General features: G+C 41.3%; 1 protein-coding gene, 1 non-coding gene and 1 pseudogene across 2 annotated transcripts in view; 1 reads left to right on the top strand and 2 right to left on the bottom strand.

The window, feature by feature from the left end:
- Nucleotides 1–7,116: 7,116 nt before the first annotated feature.
- Nucleotides 7,117–7,973, bottom strand: LOC122121354 (annotated as a pseudogene).
- A 1,553-nt stretch (nt 7,974–9,526) lies between these two features.
- Nucleotides 9,527–18,270, bottom strand: part of Anapc1 (anaphase promoting complex subunit 1) — a 101,653-nt gene continuing 92,909 nt past the window's right edge. The window contains exons 46-48 of the mRNA XM_042695563.1: nt 16,720–16,918; nt 14,537–14,671; nt 9,527–10,367 (exon numbers count right to left, since the gene is read on the bottom strand). Of these exons, the coding sequence (XP_042551497.1) occupies nt 10,252–10,367; nt 14,537–14,671; nt 16,720–16,918 (450 nt within the window). The 3' untranslated portion in view covers nt 9,527–10,251. The remainder of the gene's footprint in view (nt 10,368–14,536; nt 14,672–16,719; nt 16,919–18,270) is intronic.
- Nucleotides 11,338–11,402, top strand: Trnaa-ugc. Its single transcript has one exon. It is a non-coding gene; the product is annotated as a tRNA-Ala (tRNA).

Raw genomic sequence — 18,270 nt, 5'->3', positions numbered from 1 at the left:
CCACAATTTTTGGATCCATTCATCTGTGGTGGGACATCTGGGTTGTTTCCATATCCTGGCTATTGTGAACAGTGCTGTAATAAACATGGAGGTGCATGTGTCCTTGTATCCTGGTTCCTGTTGCTCAGGATAGATGCCTAGAAGTGGTATGGCTGGGTCACGGGGAGGTCAAAGTTTAGACTGAGGACCCTCCAGACTGTTTTCCAAAGTGGTTGTATAAGTGTACATTCTCATCGGCAGTGTAATAGGGTTCCTCTTTCGCCCCATTCCCTCCAGCATTTGTCACTGGCTGACTTCAGGATGTGGGCCATTCTGACTGCGGTAAGGTGGTATCTCAGGGTTGCTTTATTTGCATTTCCTTTACAACCAGGGATGGTGACCATTTCCTCGTGTGTTTCTTTGCCATTTTTATCTCTTCTTCTGAGAAGTCTCTCTTTAGTTTCCTTGCCCGTTTATTAATTGGTTTGTTGGGTCTGTTGGGAGGGATTCGTTTCTTGAGTTCCCTGTTTATACTGGATATTAACCTCTTGTCTGATATATTGCTTGTAAATATTTTTCCCCAGTTAGTTGGTTGTCTTCCTAGCTTGGTTGCTATGACTTTAGCTGTGCAGAAAGTTTTTATTTTAAGGTAGTCCCATTTGTCGAGTCTCTCTCCAATTTGTTATGACCCTGGGACTCTGTTCAGGAAGTTCCTGCCTGTGCCTATAAGTTCAAGTGTCTCTCCTATTCTGTCCTGCAATAGTTTCAGAGATTCAGGTTTGATGTTAAGGTCTTCAATCCATTTTGAGTTGATGTTGGTGCATGGTGATAGGCTGGGGTCCACTTTTAGTTTTCTGCATGTGGTCTCCCAGTTTTCCCAGAACCAGTAGTTGAAGAGGCTGTGTTTCTCCCACTGTATGTCTTTGGCTCTTTTGTCAAATATCAGCTGACTGTAGGCATGTGGTTTTATTTCTGTATCTTCTATTCTATTCCATTGGTCTTTGGGTCTGTTTTTGTGCCAGTACTAGGCTGTCTCTGTTATTACGGCTCTATAGTAGAGTCTGAAGTCCGGCATCAAGATCCCTTCCATGTTGTCTTTTTGCCTAAGATTGTTTTGGCTATTCTAGGTCTTTTGTTGTTCCATATGAATTTTTGGACTGTTTTCTGTATTTCAGAAATGTACATCATTGGGATTTTGATAGGAATTGCAATGAATTTGTATATTAATTTTGGCAGTATGGCCATTTTCACTATATTAAGTCTGCCTACCCAAGAGCATGGAAGGTCTTTCCATTTCCTGGTGTCCTCTGTAGTTATTTTCTTTATGTTTTTATAGTTTTCATTAAATAGTTCTTTTACACCTTTGGTTAAGTTAATTCGTAAACATTTTATTTTGGGGGGGGGTTATTGTGAATGAGGTTCCTTCCTTTATTTCCCTCTCTGCTTGTACATTGTTGGTGTACAGGACAGTGAATGATTTTTGTGGGTTGATTTTGTATCTTGCTACTTTGCTGAAGTAGTTTATAAGTTCTAAGAGTTTAGAGATGGAGCTTTTGGGAACATAAAGGTGTAGTATCATGTTACCTGCAAAAACGGAAAGTTTAACTCCTTCCTTCCCTATGCAGATCCCTTTAATGTCTTTTTCTTGCCTTATTGCCCTGGCTAAGGGTTCCAGGACTATAATGAAGAGGAGTGGAGACAGTGGGCATCCTTGCCTTGTTCCTGATTTTAGGAGAACTGGTTGTAGTTTTTCCCTATTGAGTATAATATTGACTATTGGTCTGTCATATATGGTTTTTATTGTTTTAAAGAGTGTTCCTTTTTTTCCTATTTTCTCCAGAGCTTTTAACACAAATGAATGTTATATATCAAAAGCCTTTTCTGCATCAATGGAGATAATCACGTGGTTCTTGTCCTTGGATCTGCTGATGTGTTGGATTAATTATTGATTTACATATGTTAAACCATCCCTGCATCTCTGGGATGAAGCCTACCTGGTCGAAGTATATGTTTTTTTTATGTGTTTCTGGATTCTGTTAGCTATTTTGTTAAGGATTTTTGCATCTGTGTCCATCAGGGAGATTGGTCTGTAGTTCCCTTTTTTTGTTGGGTCTTTGCCTGGTTTGGGAATGAGTGTGATATTGGCATCGTAGAATGAGTTTGGGATAGCTCCACCCTTCTCTACTTCTCTGAAGAGCTTGAGGAGTATGGGTACTAATTCTTCTTTAAAGGTCTTAGAGAATTCTGTTGTGAATCCATCTGGTCCTGGGCTTTTCCTTGTGGAAGACTTCTGATTACTTCCTGTATCTCGTTGTAAGATATTGGCTTAATTGACTTATTTCTTCTTTGCTCAGTTTGGGCAACTTGAATTTCTCTAAAAATGCATCCATTTCTGCTAGGTTTTCTTTCTTTAGAGTATAACTTTTGAAAATAGTTCTTTATAATTGTTTGGATGTCTTGGGTATTGGTTGTGATTTTTCCCATGGCATCCCTGATCTTGTAAATTTAGGTTTCCTCTCTTCTTAATCTTGCCAAAGGTCCTTCAATTTTATTTTATTTTCAAAAAGCCAGCTTTTTGTTTTATTAATTTTATTTATAATTTTCCTATTTTCTATCTCATTAATTTCCACTCTTAATTTGACTGTCTGGCTCTATCTAGTAACTTTAGGTTCACTTTTTTTCATGTTTTTCTAGCAGTTTTAATTGCAACATGAGATTATTTACTTGGTCTCTATTTTCTTGATGTGGGCACTGAGGGTGATAAATTTGCCCCTTAGGACTGCTTTTGCTTGTGTCCCACAAAGTTTCTTTGTGATGTGTATTCATGTTCATTGAATTGTAGGAACCTTTTAATTTCTTTCGTTACCCAGGTGTTACTTAGAAGTGTGCTGTTCCATTTCCATGTATTTAAGTAATTTCTGCAGTATGTTTTGTTATTGGGAACTAGCTTGATTCTACTGTGGTCGGATAGGATACAGGGAGATTATGTCAATCCCCTTGTATTTGCTTAAGTTCCTTACTTAAACTATGATATGGTCTATTTTGGAGAAAGTTCCATGAACTTCTGAGAAGAACGTGTACTGTGTTGTTTTAGGGTGAAATACTTGGTAGATGTCAGTTAATTCCACTTGAAGTATGACCTCACTTAATTTGGTAGCTTCTTCGCCAATCCTCTGGTTGGTAGACCTGTCCTTTGGTCAGAGTTGGGTATTAAAGTCTCCTAGTATTACCGTACTTGGATCTATTTTATTCTGTAAGTTTGAGAGTATTTGCTTAACATATTTAGGTGCTCCAATGTTTGGGGAGTATAAGTTGATAATAGTAATATCCTAGTCTTGGAATGTTCCCTGTATTGGTATGTAGTGTCCTTGTCTTTTTGTACTGATTTTAATGAAAAGTATTTTGTCAGATATCAGGATAGCTACTCCTGCTTTCTTACTGGGGGTATTTGATTGGTAGATCCTTTTCCAACCCTTCACTCTGAGTGTGTTTGTATGTTTGGCTGAGAGATGAATCTTCTGAAGGCAACAGAAGGAAGGGTCATGTTTTCTGATCCAATCTGCAGTTCTTTTTCTTTTGATTGAATTATTAGAGAGATGCATAGTGGTCCCTGTCATTCCCTGTTTTCCTAAGTTTTTCTTCTTTCCTTTTCTCCTGTGCTTACTACGTCGGACTTCTATTAATACCTGTCTGGTGCGGGTCCCCATTCCTGGTTGCTTTCTTCAGGTTGTGTTCCCCCCTTAGTATTCTTTGTAATGCTGGCTTATTGTTTATGAATTCACTTACTTTTTCTTTACTATTAAAAATTTTAATTTCTCCATCGAATGTGAATGCTAGCTTTGCTGGATATATCAGTCTGGGTTGGCAGTTATTGGCTCTCAAGGCTCGTATGGTACTTTCCCAGGCCTTTCTTGCATTCAGTGTCTGTGTGGAGAGATCTGCAATGATTCTAATTTTTTTCCCTATTGTAGTATAGCTCCTTCTTCATTTTTGCTGCATGCAAGATTGTTTCCTTATTATTCAGATCTATCATTTTTACTACAATGTGTCTAGAAGTGTTTCTCCTGGGATCCTGCTTGTTAGGTGTTGTATATGCTTCTGTTATGTAGGTAAGACGTTCTTTTTTAAGATGGGGGAAATTTTTATTGATAACTTTGTTGAATAGGTGTTGCATTCCCTTGCTTTGATATTCCTCACCTTCATCCACTCCAATTATACAAAGGTTAAATTTCTTAGCACTATCTGCTTGCTCTTGGATTTCCCTTTGGCATAATTTAAGTGGACTTTTTGGTCCAGTTGGTGCAATCTGTCTTCTGTATCTAACATTCTAAATTCCATTTTGCTCACTCTGTTAACTATGGCTTCCATTGTGGTTTGCATGGATGAAATGGACTCATTTATGGATTCGATGTTGGTACTCAAAGTACTAATCTCCCCTCTGAGCTATGAACTGCCTCTATTTTTGCGTGCATCTCCTGTTTGAAATCTTGCATCTCTTTTGATAGTTCGTTCCTGTGTTCTTTAAATTTCTGATCTATTTCTTGCTTTAATTCTTGAGTCATTGCCTCCAGCATCTCTAGGATATAGCTTTTGTCTTCCATTCTTGCTTTGCTCCTATTGGGACTCTCCCCTGCGTGGCTGCTGGCTTTTGGGGGTAGCTTGCTATCTTAGGTGTTATTTAATAAACCTTGTAATTTTTCTCTTTGATTTTTGCATGGGGATTTAGGGATTATTGGAGACTAACCTGAAATTTTGTTTTGGTCAATAGGTGTCTGTCTTTGCTTGGTTGCTCTTCCTGGGTTGGCTGAGTGAGTCTGTACCTGGTCTCGTTTCTGTTGGGGGAGAGGCCGACCTCCAGCTGCTAGTCTGACCAACATAGGGCTCTCAGCTGTCTGCTGTAGATCACTGGCAGTTCCTGCCTTTAGAAGGACTGAGCAGCCTAAACTGCTCCTGTTTACTCCTACAGGTGCTCTTAGCAAGATCGAGTGTGCTGGATGTACTCTCCCAGTTGCTGGAGTCTGCTATGTTTTTTTGGTTTTTGTTTTTCTGGTCGTCCGTAGGCCTGAACTCTGGGCCTGGGCGCTGTCCCTCAGCTCTTCAGCTCAAGGCTCATGCCCTACCATTTGAACCACAGCACCACTTCTGACCCTTTCTGCTTATGTGGTGCCGAGGAATTTGACCCAGGGCCTCATGCACACAAGGCAAGCACTCTACCGCTGAGTCACCTTACCAGCCTAAGCTCCTATTATCAGGTGCTGGCAGCCTGAGTTGTCCAATTCCCAGCCTGGGATATATGGGTCTGGTTCTGGTGGGGTTTGGGCTTCTGGTTCTCTTGCCCTGCACACCCAGATCTTTGTTGTCATGGTGTGATTCCCAGGGGGTGCAGTTCCGTTTTCCCCCCTCTGCTGAGGCATATGAACAGCTTCGGACTTCAACCCGGAGGAGTTGGTTGTGTTGCTCAAGCACCGGATCCCCAGGCCTGGTCCTGGCTCCCAGTCCCCAGCCTGAGGCATGCCAGTTGTACCTATGCTGCTGTGTATCCTTCCTGGGTTACACAGCCTGGAGTACACAGGTTTCTTCCACTGTTGGCTGTGGTGACACATGGGTGCTGTTCCTGGCCCCTTCTAGGGGCACTCTTAATCTAGCCTGGCCAGCTGGATGTGCTTCATCAGCTGGTGGAGCTCTCAAACAGTTCCCAGTTTTAATGGGTCCTATAGTCCAGGTATTGGGGTAGGGGTCTGGGTCAAGATCTGGGGGTTACCCCAGCTCTGGTCTCCCTTGAGGATGGACAGCTGTTCCCTGCAGGGTACTCACCCTGGAGCTAGGTGTTTTTTTTTTTTGTTGTTGTTGTGTGTGTGTGTGTGTGTGTGTGCTAGAACCATTTTAATATAATTATACATATCTGCCAAATCCAAGGGAAAAAAAAGGTTTATGCATATATCTTTTCCAGTTAACATCTGCAAACATAAACGACAATGGTCTCAGTTTAAAAATTCATCAGGGTCAGAGCAATTGACCAATGTCTCTTTACTGCTAGGCTTACCAACAGTAAATTACAGATGAATTAGTGTCCTTCTGTTGCTCTTCCCTCTCTTTCTCTCTGTCTCTCTCCTTGTCTAGAGACATTTTGTTGTAAAGTTTCAGTGTAGCTCACCTCCAGCCAAAGGTAATCTTTTTATTTATTTATTTATTTTTTGGGTCCGGTCGTGGGGCCTGAACTCTGGGCCTGGGCACTGTGCCTCAGCTCTTCAGCTCAAGGCTAGCACTCTACCACTTGAGCCACAGTGCCACTTCCGGCTTTTTTCTTTTTGCTTATGTGGTGCTGAGGAATCGAACCCAGGGCCTCATGCATGCAAGGCAAGCGCTCTACCACTGAGCCACCTTCCCAGCCCCAAGGTAATCTTTTTAAATCGGTATTCAGTTGCTCTGAATTTTGCTTATAATTATAACCTATTTAATCACAGAAGAACTCCTGCAAAGGTGGAGTTCAAGGTTGCATACAATAACAGGAGATCACAGTTTTTAAGTCTAGCACAGATTAAAAACCACAGATGTACCATTTATATAAGACACATACTGATTGTCTCTTAAACTACATATTGACTCCTTATGAACATTTTTTTTAAATAAAGTAGTGTATCTAGGACAATCTGTCGCACAATTCACACAGCCCTGAAAAGTTTTTCAGTGCCAACTACCAGTTGGTCATGAAACGTGAATGAGCTTGAGACGCTGTTCATTCCTAAGATTCAACCAAGGATTGGCTAAAACATTAGATCACCTCTGCTTCTGAAGGCTCTGGCCTTCCCACCCTTCCGTCACAACTTAGTTTTGTTTGATTTTTTTTTTTTTTTTAAATGCAGTGTTGGGTTGCACATGGCTAGAATGTTTGGAAATCAGGAAAACCAATGATCTAAAACTATGACAGGATCTTAAGTAGAATGGTTTGTCCATTTCAGTTGCTGGTTGGTAAGCCCCTCTAAGGCCCTTCAATTTTCCTTCTATGCCTCTTGGAACTTTGATCAGGATTCTGAGCATCATCCCATCTAACTCTTTTAACCAATGCCTGGCTAAAACTGGCAATGTCCAGCCCAGCATATTTAAAATCACCCCCCAAAAAAGAGGTTCTACAGGTCTTCACAAAACCTGGAATTTCCACGAGGATGTCTGATCTTTATAATCCAAGCAGTCAGCATTGAAGTTAAGCTTCCAGGAGGCAGTTTGGTCTGTATAATCCAAGCAATCAGTGGCGGAGTTAAAACCCAAGCTTGAAGCTCCATATCCCTGGGTGGGAAGAGAAGCTGGGGACTGATTGAGATGGCTGGTAACTGCATTGGTACCCATAGGACTGAGTGTGGCCCCTGGTCCAGGAAGCTGGTGATGCATAGGGGTCAAATAAAATCCACAGTCCATGCCCCCAAAGTAGGAAGTTGAGCCAGCATATCCTTGACTATAACCTGAACCCTGAGTATAGGTCATGGGATAGGACCTCTGCATGCAGGAAGAGGAGGTGGATAAGGGGTCTGACAGTGGGGAGATGGAAGCTGGGCTCCAGATAGACACAGGAGCACTGCTGCTGGCAATGGTGGGGACTGAGGTGCTAGAGAGGGGAGTGAACTGGCCACTTGTTCCACTCTCTGAACTCACTTCCCGAGCTGGAGATGTCTTCTTTTTGGCAGGCCTCACTTTATTTTGACCTCCATTCTGTTGTTGCTGCTGTTGTTGACGACACTTAGCTCTTAAACCACACCTGCACTCTGGATTCGGACAAGTTGATTTTCAGAGCCACTTCCTCCCGCATGAAGATGTCTGGGTACCGGGTTCTTGGCAAACAGCGCTTCGAGCACATCAAGCTGTGCACGGGTGAACGTGGTCCCCTCCCGCTGCTGTTTCCGGGGTGTGGCGGGGTACCCCACGGAGGGGTGCAGCAAGTCCATACCCGAAGTGGTCAGACTCAGCCCACTGACTGTGTAAGGCAGTTGCTTAAGACATCATGCTAAGGTTGTTTGGAGGCGCAAAGTTGGCCCAAATGGGGGGAACCCAGCCGGAAGGTCTGGATTCGCCTGTGATGGACAGGTTCAGGGTTCCTTGGTGGGTGGGTGGGTTTGGCGTGGAGGAACTAAAAGCAAAGCAAGCAAACAGAGGTGCTAGTTCACTGTTGGAGGCTGCAGCTTCTCCTATGTTCCACCACTAACTGCAAAGAGCTGGGGCCGGGTGAGGCACACAGGCTTTTAAAGGACTTGCAGATTCCCTCTCCCCCCCTCCTCCCACCACCCATCCCCCCCAGCTGCTCTGGAACTCTAGGTGTTGTTTCTGTGTGATGTAGGTCGCTGGTTGCCGCTGCAATCAGTGTTTAGTTGAGATGCTTGTGGGCTGGGCCAGGCAGTGGTGGCTCTGCCTGTTGATGCTGTCTCAGCAGGCATGCAGCATAGGAGGCACAGGCGGGCTGAGCAATGCGGGCTAGGTTGTGTGGTGCTTCTGGGCTGGGCCGGGTGTTGGTGGCTCTCCGTCAGTGTTTCCCTTCTGTCTCTCTCTGCCTCTGTTGATGCTGTTCGGGTTGGCGCCACACCACTAAGATTTTTAAGGGGTCCTAAAAAGGTGAGTTGATTTAAGGATCTGACATGCCTCTTCAAATGTCCCTTCAGACTGACCAGAACCCTTCCCTGTAAGCTAATCCACAGGCCCAACAATGCTGCTCCAGAGACTTCTCTCTCCTTTTATAAAGCCTAGTATTTGTCTTTACTACAATATTCTAATGACTCTTCTCCCTCCTTTGAATTAGTAGTTATCTAAAATCTGTCTTTCAAATTATCCTGAATTTATGGCACGTACACAACTGATCTAACTGTGGATAGGATTCTTTCAATCTTCATTCAAATGGAGTTTTCATCATGTGTTATTTGCATTTTTTTCTTTTTAATTAAAAAATCCATTTGTTAAGGAAGTACATTTTTCCTGAGCGTCCATCAAGGAGCAAGGCCTCAGGCTAGGGCAGACAGAGAGAAGGGGGGGCACCCAGAGTGACTGTGCCTTTAGGTATTTGCCTGTTAAGGGAGGTCCATTCTGCAGACGAGTGCCATACATGCTTTAATTTTTTTTTTCTTTTTGCTTATGTGGTCCTGAGGAACAGAACCCAGGGCCTCATCCATCCAAGGCAAGCGCTCTACCACTGAGCCACCTTCCCAGCCCACATGCTTTAATTTTTATTTTTACACTTAAACATCACAATTCAGGAAGTGGAAAAAAAGTAAAGTAATGAATAAAGACCTGGCATCTTCTCCCTGCTAATGGGGCCCCTGGCCATGAGGAAGCTAAGAGCACAGGCCAGAATCTGGGCAGCAATGTTTTTTCCCTGTTACAACCTGAGGTTGTAATGGCACCTTTTTTTACAGGAATATTTTGCATCACCACCTGGGTATATACACTCTCTTAATCTCACCTAGAAATGGATTGTTTGATTTTTTTTAAATAACAGTTTTTAGCATGTAGAGCAGGCTCCATGTATAAATATATTCAGGATGCCAAAACAAAATACGAAAAGACTAAGTGACTTAAACATGAAAAATTTATTCATACAGTTTTGAAAGCTGAAGTCCAAGATGCCAGCTGATACAGTCAGTTCTGGTGGGGACCTTATCATCTCGTTGTCTTCTCACATGGCAGAGAAAAATCATCCTCTTCTTACAAGGCCAGTGAGTCTACCAAATCAGGGTCTCATTCAACTTTATCTTTTAAAAGCTTCATCTCCAAATACAGGCACACCAAGATTAGGCTTCAACAGCTATTTTAGGAAAATGAAGTCCACAGTACTTCATGCTGAGAAGTTCTCCGGTAAGGTATAACACTTCTGACTGATGTGGTCATACCAAGAGAATGTCAGGCATTGTCACAGGTGGTACAAACTTACATTAGACAGAACAAGTAATATCTTGGAAAATGCTGAAAGCTCTTTCTGGCAGCAGAAAGTCAGTAACATCACTTCTTTTAAAACTGCAGTTTGGAGCAGACATCTAAAGCACTCTAGTTCAAGGGTTAAAAATCAACCCTCATCACTCTCAAGTCTAACACTAAAGCTATCAAATCTTAAAAACAAAACAAGTTTATTTACAATAGTAAATGTTGACTGATTTTATACTTCCTACAATATTAATGCGGACAAGAGTTTAAAATATGGCAAGGTATGTGCTGCTTATCTCCCCCCTCCCCTAATTATAATTTCCTTAAGCTTTGACGTTTGGTCATGACTTTATGTAGAAGTCACATGAGACATGGTCACATAACCATTGGCTGCGGATTTCCAAGGAGCAAAGGTGCCAATCTGAGCAGAGCTCGCACAGGCATCTTCAGCTGTTTAAATCTGAAGAGGAGTTCAGCAAAGCTTGTGCTTCCTGGAGAATGAGAAATGGAGAAACAAGTCACTAAACAGACCCCGCCACATATCTTCCAAGAAGTGCAGACATAACATGCTTAAAGTAGCATTCTTCTCTGTACACAAAGACCAGATCCAGACGTGAAGTTCCAGACACATTTAAAAATTCTAAACCTAGGCTGTAGTTAAGAAAAGGGCTTACAGTTATGTGTGAAGTTGTTCATTTAGCATTATTTAAATAGTAAATTTGCCTCTCTAGCCTCAATTCCTATTTAAGTGATTTTTAAAATTGGTCCTACCACTTTCAATTCCTAATCTATAAACACAATCTTTTACCTGAAAATAGAAAGCAGGCTTAAAATAAGTAACAGAAGTTCCTCTGAGTAGCAACAATTCTCAACCTTGGTCCAACAGCAATTATATGTAATTCATGGAAGTGCAACCTGGGCATCTAGGGTTTTGAAAATTGCCCAAATGATTCTGCTGGGCACCAAAGGGAAACACGGTGTATTACCTGAACTTAAATATTATCATCTTTTTCATCTCCAAACCATCAGCCCCAGTGTCAAAGTTAATACTCCCTTATTTTGTTGTATGTCTTATAATTTCTCATTGTACACCAAACATGGTTTCACCCTACTTTTTTGAGATAGGGTCATGCTAGATAGCCCATGTATGCTTTGAGCGCCATCCTCCTGCCTTGGCCCTTCAAATGCTGGGGTTGTAAGTATGTACCACCAGGACTAGCCAAGTTTTATCTTTTTCAAGTGCTATTTTTGTATTCTAGCATTACTGAACTTTGTTCTGGGAAATGGTTAAATTACATGAAAAGCAATTTGGCCCTCATGTTGCGCTTTTAAGATTTTTTAGGTGGGACCAGAACTCTGTTTAGTTTAGGCTGTACTTCCTACAACTGAGGCAAGACCATGAAGCTATGGAATAGACTATTCTCCGCCTTAGATAAATAATAGACAAGGTCGGGCTGGGAAGGTGGCTCAGTGGTAGAGCGCTTGCCTTGCATGCACGAGGCCCTGGGTTCGATTCCCCAGCACCACATAAGCAAAAAGGAAAAAAGCTGGAAGTGGTGCTGTAGCTCAAGTGGTAGAGCACTAGCCTTGAGCTGAAGAGCTGAGGGACAGCGCCCAGGCCCAGAGTTCAGGCCCAAGACCGGACCCAAAATAAAAATTAAAAAAAAAAAAACCAAACAATGGACAAGGTGTCCCCAAAAACATTTGGGTAGCTCTTCTACCTAGGTAATTCCTTTCTAGTGGTGACCAGCAAGTTCTCTTCTGATACTCAAGGGGGAATCCTCTACAGAAGTGTGACATTCTCTGTTGCTCTCTTTTCTCTGATACTCATCTTGCAAACAGAAGTCTGTGTTCCCAGCTTCTCCTCAACTCAGGAATCTTCTAAGCTCTGCTTGGGTTCCCTCTTCCTCCCCTCTAAGCTGGAAACTCAAAGAATTAAGTTGGGGCCATGATCACAAGGCTCTTCTTACCTGTTTCTCATTTCAAAACCCACAATTTCATAAGTATTATCCAATATTTCTAGACTATCCTACCTTCAAAATAAAATCTGTGCTTTCAAATTCTTTGCTTTTAGTAATCTATTTCATGACTGGTTATGGTTTTGTGTTCATTCTGCTTGGGTCTTTTCTAGGTTGACAGGCATCACCCATTTTACAAAATTTCTAGCCCCTGTTTCTTTAACTATTGCTTCTATTCAAATCATTCTGTCTCTCCTCTTATTCTATGATCACAACTACATATTTCTGTGATTTTCTTCTTTCAGGATTTCAAGTATTATTTGCATTCTTTTTTTTTTCTATCCCCTCTTCTTTCTGAGAATCTATGTACTTTCTACTTGCTGTCTGCCCATTTCATTTACCTGCTATCTATTATGCTAAACTAATACATATACTGAAGTTATAACTTCAATTATATTTTTCAGTTCTATAATTTCCACTTAACTTTACATTGTTTTTATGCCAGTACTACGGCATAACTCAGGCACTATCCCTTAGCACTTTTGTTCAAGGCTAGTGCTCTACCACTCTAACCACAGCTCCACTTTCAGCTTTTGGATGGTTAATTGGAGATATGAATCTCTTTCCTGCTAGGGCTGGCTTCAAACCATAATCCTCAGATCTCAGCTTCTAGAGTAGTTAGGATTACAGGTGTGAACCACCAGTGCCTGGCAACTTTTTTTGGGGGGGAAGAGGGGGGGTCAGTCATGAGGCTTGAACTCGGGGCCTGGGTGCTGTCCCTCAGCTCTTCAGCTCAAGGCTAGTGCTCTGGCACTTGAGCCACAGAGCCACATCTGGTTTTCTGAGTGGTTCATTAGAGATAAGTCTCAGGGACTTTTCTGCCGGGGCTGACTTTGAACCATGATCCTCAGATCTCAGCCTCCTGAGTAGGATTACAGGCATGAGCCACAAGCGCCTGGCCAACTTTCTTTCTTTTTTTTTTTTTTAATTATGAGTTTCTGGTAATATTCTTTATCTTTCCTCAATCTTTTTTTTTTCATGAAAGTATTAGTAATAGCCATTTTAAGTCCCAGTCTGTTAATTCCATTATCGGGACAAACATGTTTATTCCTATTATCTGTGGGTTTTTCTAGTCCACTGTTTTTTTGTTGTTGTTGTTGTTTTTGTCTGTAATGGGACTTGAACTCAAGCTCTAACACTGTCCCTAAGCTCTTTTGCTCAAGGCTATTACTCTGCCACTTTGAGCCACAGCTCTATTTCCAGTTTTCTGGTGATTTATTGGAGATAAGTCTCACAATCTTTCCTACCTGAGCTAGCTTTGAACTGTGATCCTTAGATCTCAGCCTCCTAAGTAACTAGCAATACAGGTTTGAGTCATCAGGCACAGCTTCTATAGAGTACAGTTTTTATTCAAAATGAAACCTATTAAAAATATAGAGGATCTTCCTCAAACAGAGGTTAACTTTTATTCTATCAGGCAGGCAAAAGGTAACACAGCCCTTACTTCTACCTGGGCCTGCTGTATTTTTACTCTCTCAAAGAGTTGGTCTACCATTATTCCAAAGGCTGAATGCTTAGCATAGTCACTGCACTTTGGCCAGCTTTGAACTCCACCCTCTGTCTCCTTGCCATCACCCTGCTGCTGACATTTGTGCCCACATGTTTGGCCTTTTGCTTCTGCCAGATAATATCCTGAAGCATGTTAGTATGCATATGTAGGCTAAGATGTAGTAAGTGCCTCAAGAAAATAGCACACCCAGGATTTTGAGTGGTAATCCCCACTGTTCCTTCCCACCTAAGATTTTACTCCTGAGGTTCTAGGCTCCTGAGCAATCACATACCTAACTTGTAGCCAAGAACACCACTGCAGAGTAAATTCTCCCCACCACCCTTTCTCCTTTCTCTCGGTATGGCTGCATTCCAGCAAGTCCCACCAGCACACTACCACCAGTTCCTTTCTATAGTTACTGCATATGTTCTATCTGGCTTTTATATTTGCTCCCATGGGACAGTCCATCCAAAGCAAATCATTCCATCATTGTCGCCATGTAGTGTATTTTTATCTAAGGTTTTCAAAACAGTAATATCTCATTCAGCGTCTAAGTGATTAATTGAACACTTTCATCCTTTTCAAACATTTTTTTTAACCCTCAAGAGATAGTGATTTGAGATTGCAATAAATAATTATGGATACTTAGAATTTATGGTATTTTATTATTCTCTTTATTAGATAAACCTTGTTTCCATATTCTGAAAAACGTAGTTAGGAGCTAATACTATATATTTATGTATTTATATATTTATATATAGTATATATTCATAGCTTATAATCTAGTATTTATATATAATTATATAATTATGTTTATGTAATATATGAGATGTGAACATATAAAAATTATGTTAATTTTAAGTTTTGATAGTAGAATTTTAAAAAACTGAAGAAACTTAGAAAAGATTAGTAAACAATACAAGTTTAGAATGTTTGCAGCTCTGAAATAAAAGCTATCCTTTTCTCAATTATAGGAAGTATACAGAATGTGTAAAAATGGTTCAGTTTGTTTACAGAAAAAGTGTTCAACAATGATAACAAATCACCAAGATTTAAGTCTTTAGAGAGAGAAATGCACTAGAAATTCTTTGTTCGAAGAAACTAAAAACCTGTATGTAAGAGAGATGCTGAACAGGAGTATGTATGCAATTACCTTCTAGTCCCATTGGTGGCAGGTGCCTGGGAGCAGGCACAGCATGGTAGACAAGGAAGCAGGCCAGCATGTTCAGCTGAGACTCCTCCACAGGCTGCCCGCTGAGGTAGGCCTGTACACACACATCACCTCCACCTGTGCAAAAAACACAAAAGGAGCTGAACCAACTGAGGACAGATCTAAGTGGCATAGGAATGTATAAGAATGCCTTGTTTGCATTACTTTTTTAATCAGGAACTTGCTGACCCTATCCTAATGTGTTTCCTGCAAGTGAAATGAATCACATATTTCACTAAATATGCATGAATGGCCCCATTCTATAGGAATTGCACTTAGGCTTAGAGAGACTAAGTAGCTTTTCTAAAGACAACAAAGCATCTCACAACAGTCTTAAGAGGATCAAAAAGGCTAAGATGCAGCCAAAAGATAGCAACTGGATGAATGCCTACAAAAGTCAATGTTTGAAGGCTTGGAATATGGCTTAGTGGTAGAGTGCTTGCCTAGCATAGAAGCCCTGGGTTCCATTTCTCAGAACCACATACACAGAATAAGCTGGAAGTGGCACTGTGGCTCAAGTGGTAGAGCACTAGCCTTGAGCAAAAGAAGCTCAGGGACAGTGCCCAGGCCCTGAATTCAAGCCCCAGAACTAGCAAAAAAAAAAAAAAAAAAAAAGTCAATGTTTGAGCCAGGCTCAGTGGTTCAAGCCTCTAAGTTAGATGGAAGGTAGGCAGGAAGAATGTAAGGCTGATGGTTCATAGCAAGGTCCTGCCTCAAAATAGAAAAGAAAATAAAGATTAAGTATATGGCTCAAGTGGTACAGTTCTCCCACAGCAAGCATGAGGCTGTGCAAGATAAAGGGGAGCAGATGGGAGAGAAAGAGAGATGAAGGGAGAACTACAATCTTAAATAACATGTATTTCTCTAAAATGAGAATTAAATGACTATCAAAGATTGAGTACTACATGGCCTTTTTAAACCCCATAAGAAAAGCAGTCTAGGGCTGGGAAGGTGGCTCAGTGGTAGTGTTTGCCTTGCATACATGAGGCCCTGGGTTCAATTCCTCAGCACCACATTAGTAGAAAAAGCTGGAAGTGGCGCTGTGGCTCAAGTGGTAGAATGCTCGCCTTGAGCTGAAGAGCTGAGGGACAGCGCCCAGGCCCAGAGTTCAGGCTCCACAACTGACAAAAAAAAAAAAAAAATCTAGACCATTAAAAAAAAAAGCAATCTAGATGTAGCTATTAAATATAAACACTGAAGAGTATAAAACTGTTGCTTCCCACATAACTGTTCAAAATTCAGTTTATAGTTTCGTATTTTTCAAAAATCTATTTTGTTGTATTACAGTGGAATCGTTTTTGGCTGAATTATATTCAAATGCTTAAGTTCAATTCTTCAAGAAACAATGTTTCTACTGATATTACAAAGATTAGTATTTACCCAAAGCAGACTGCTGTCAAATGTTTACGGGAAGATAAACTAAAAAGAATGAAAAAAGCAAATAGCTGACTACTGAAAATCATTTTCATATAAGAAAAACAGAGACAATACATTTCTACAAATCAAAGGCCACAACATTTGCCTTATGTAAGGCAATCATTCAGAATCTTCACAAGTTCCTGGTAGTCACAAATTAGTAACTTCCATTGGCAGAAAGTCACTGTCACACGACACCTCAGGTTTGCTCACACAGTTGGTACAGCAAACACTTAATAAGCACTCATCTAAGTGTCCAAAGGGAGAGGCACAAAATAGGGAAGGAAAAGTTTACACATCCAAGAGACAGAAGATAGAGATATTGAAAAAAGAAACAATCTGATGCTAGGAAAGATAAGACAAGGTTCTAATGTCAAGTGGTACTTAAAAAGTTGTTTATATTTTCTGCAAAATTTATAAAGCAGGTAAGATCTTGACTGCCAAAACTGTCAGAATAGAAAAGCCTTGGAGCCTGGCCCACTTGCTTTTACTTCTGGGGGAAAAAGACCTCCACTCCACTTGAGCCATGCCTACAATCCTTTTGCTTTTGTAGTTTGTTTTTCAGGTAAGTTCTTGCTTTTGTCCAGGGTAGACAATGAACCATGATTCTCCTAATCCTCTTTCCAAGTAGCTGGTATTACAGGGATATACCACCACTCTTATCAAGTCCACTATATCTAAAAAGCACAAGGGCACAGTACTAAAATTACCTTGTAGCCACTGGTCCAGAGTGTTATCAATAGTACACTTCACCACTGGCAGGAATTCAGAGTTCATAAAAAGCCCTCGCTTAGGCTGGTTCTGAAGCCGCTCCTGATGGCTTCGGGAACTAAAAAACTCTAACACCAACTTTATCTGCCAAAGGTCAGATGTATCAGGTATTTCTCTTTTTTTAAGTCCTCGTAAAGCCTGTAAGAAGGAAGAGAAACAACAATCCAGCCAATCTCCTCAGTGAAACACAGGTGGGGTACGTACAAAGACACAGCAGGAGTAGGCTAGGAATCCCAGGGGGCAGAAAGAAGGCAAACACAATACTACTAATCTTACAGCTCTTCAAACCCACCTATAAAGTCACTATGGCTGCAAGGAGAGGTGACATTACCCTATGGAGATTCTCCTTGATTATCAAGGGGTAAGGTTCCCAGAAGGTAAAGGAGGTAACACATACTCAGCCACCAACCAACCACCACGCTTTTGCTGCTGTGTAGAGAAGGGGCTATATAAGAAGCAATGCAGCGCAGATAACACAGATCATACTGTCCAACTGAGAAAGGATAGATTCCACACAATACCAGGGCTCTGAGCCCATTTGTTTTTACACCAACATGGCTTTTAATTAATATACTTAACACACTGACTTTCAGGTTTGGAGAGTTACCTTGTCTAAATGCCTTTACTTCTCCACTTAGCTTTCCAGTAGATTATTTTTAGCAGAATTGTTTTTTAAGCCTCAAATACTGGGTCTCATATATCAATCTGAGAACTTCTACTCAATTGAAGAGCATTTCAAAACTACAAATTTTGGATTTTGTCCCAAAAATTTTAGTTCAATAGATACGGAATGACACTGTCCAGGCCCTAGTTCAAGCTCTAGACTGGCACCAACTTCCACCCACAAGGCTGGGAAGGTGGCTCAGTGGTAAAGCACTTGCCTTGCATGCTTGAGGCCCTGGGTTCGATTCCTTAGCACCCATAAGCAAAAAAAAAAAGCCAGAAGTGGTGCTGTGGCTCAAGTGGTAGAATGCTAGCCTTGAGCTGAAGAGCTGAGGGGCAGCGCCCAGGCTCAGAGTTCAGGCCCACAACCGGACCCAAAATAAAAACCAAAACAACTTCCCCCCACAAAAAAAAAAAAAAAAGAAAGAAAGAAAAAGAAAAGAAAAACTAATGGCTTAGCTTAACTGCAAATCAAGAAACTATGTTCTAACAACATGAAGTGAGTAAGTAAGATCCTTAAGAATGCTGTCAAGCATTAATCTCTACAGTACCTCTGTTAGGCTCTTTTAAAATAGAAGACTCAAAAGAAATTTAAAAATGAACTTCAAATTCCTAAATCATGAATTCTGGAACTTCCTGCAGGCTTAGTTAGGTAGATAAGATTTCAAATCCCTGCCATCATCAGAACACAATTTGCTCTTTTACTGTTCTTCAGTAGTCTTTTCCAAAAACAGGCTTTGCCAGAAGAGACCACACAGGATGGTAGAGGCAAAGGAGGGAATGCTTTCTTTCTTCCCCAGTAGGGGAGAAGGGCAGAAGGGTCAACA

The sequence above is a fragment of the Dipodomys spectabilis genome, unplaced genomic scaffold, assembly GCF_019054845.1.
Source record: "Dipodomys spectabilis isolate Male_0828 unplaced genomic scaffold, ASM1905484v1 ptg000187l, whole genome shotgun sequence".
In the NCBI taxonomy this organism is placed as follows: Eukaryota; Metazoa; Chordata; class Mammalia; order Rodentia; family Heteromyidae; genus Dipodomys; species Dipodomys spectabilis.
This window is presented reverse-complemented; position numbering and strand designations above follow the sequence as displayed.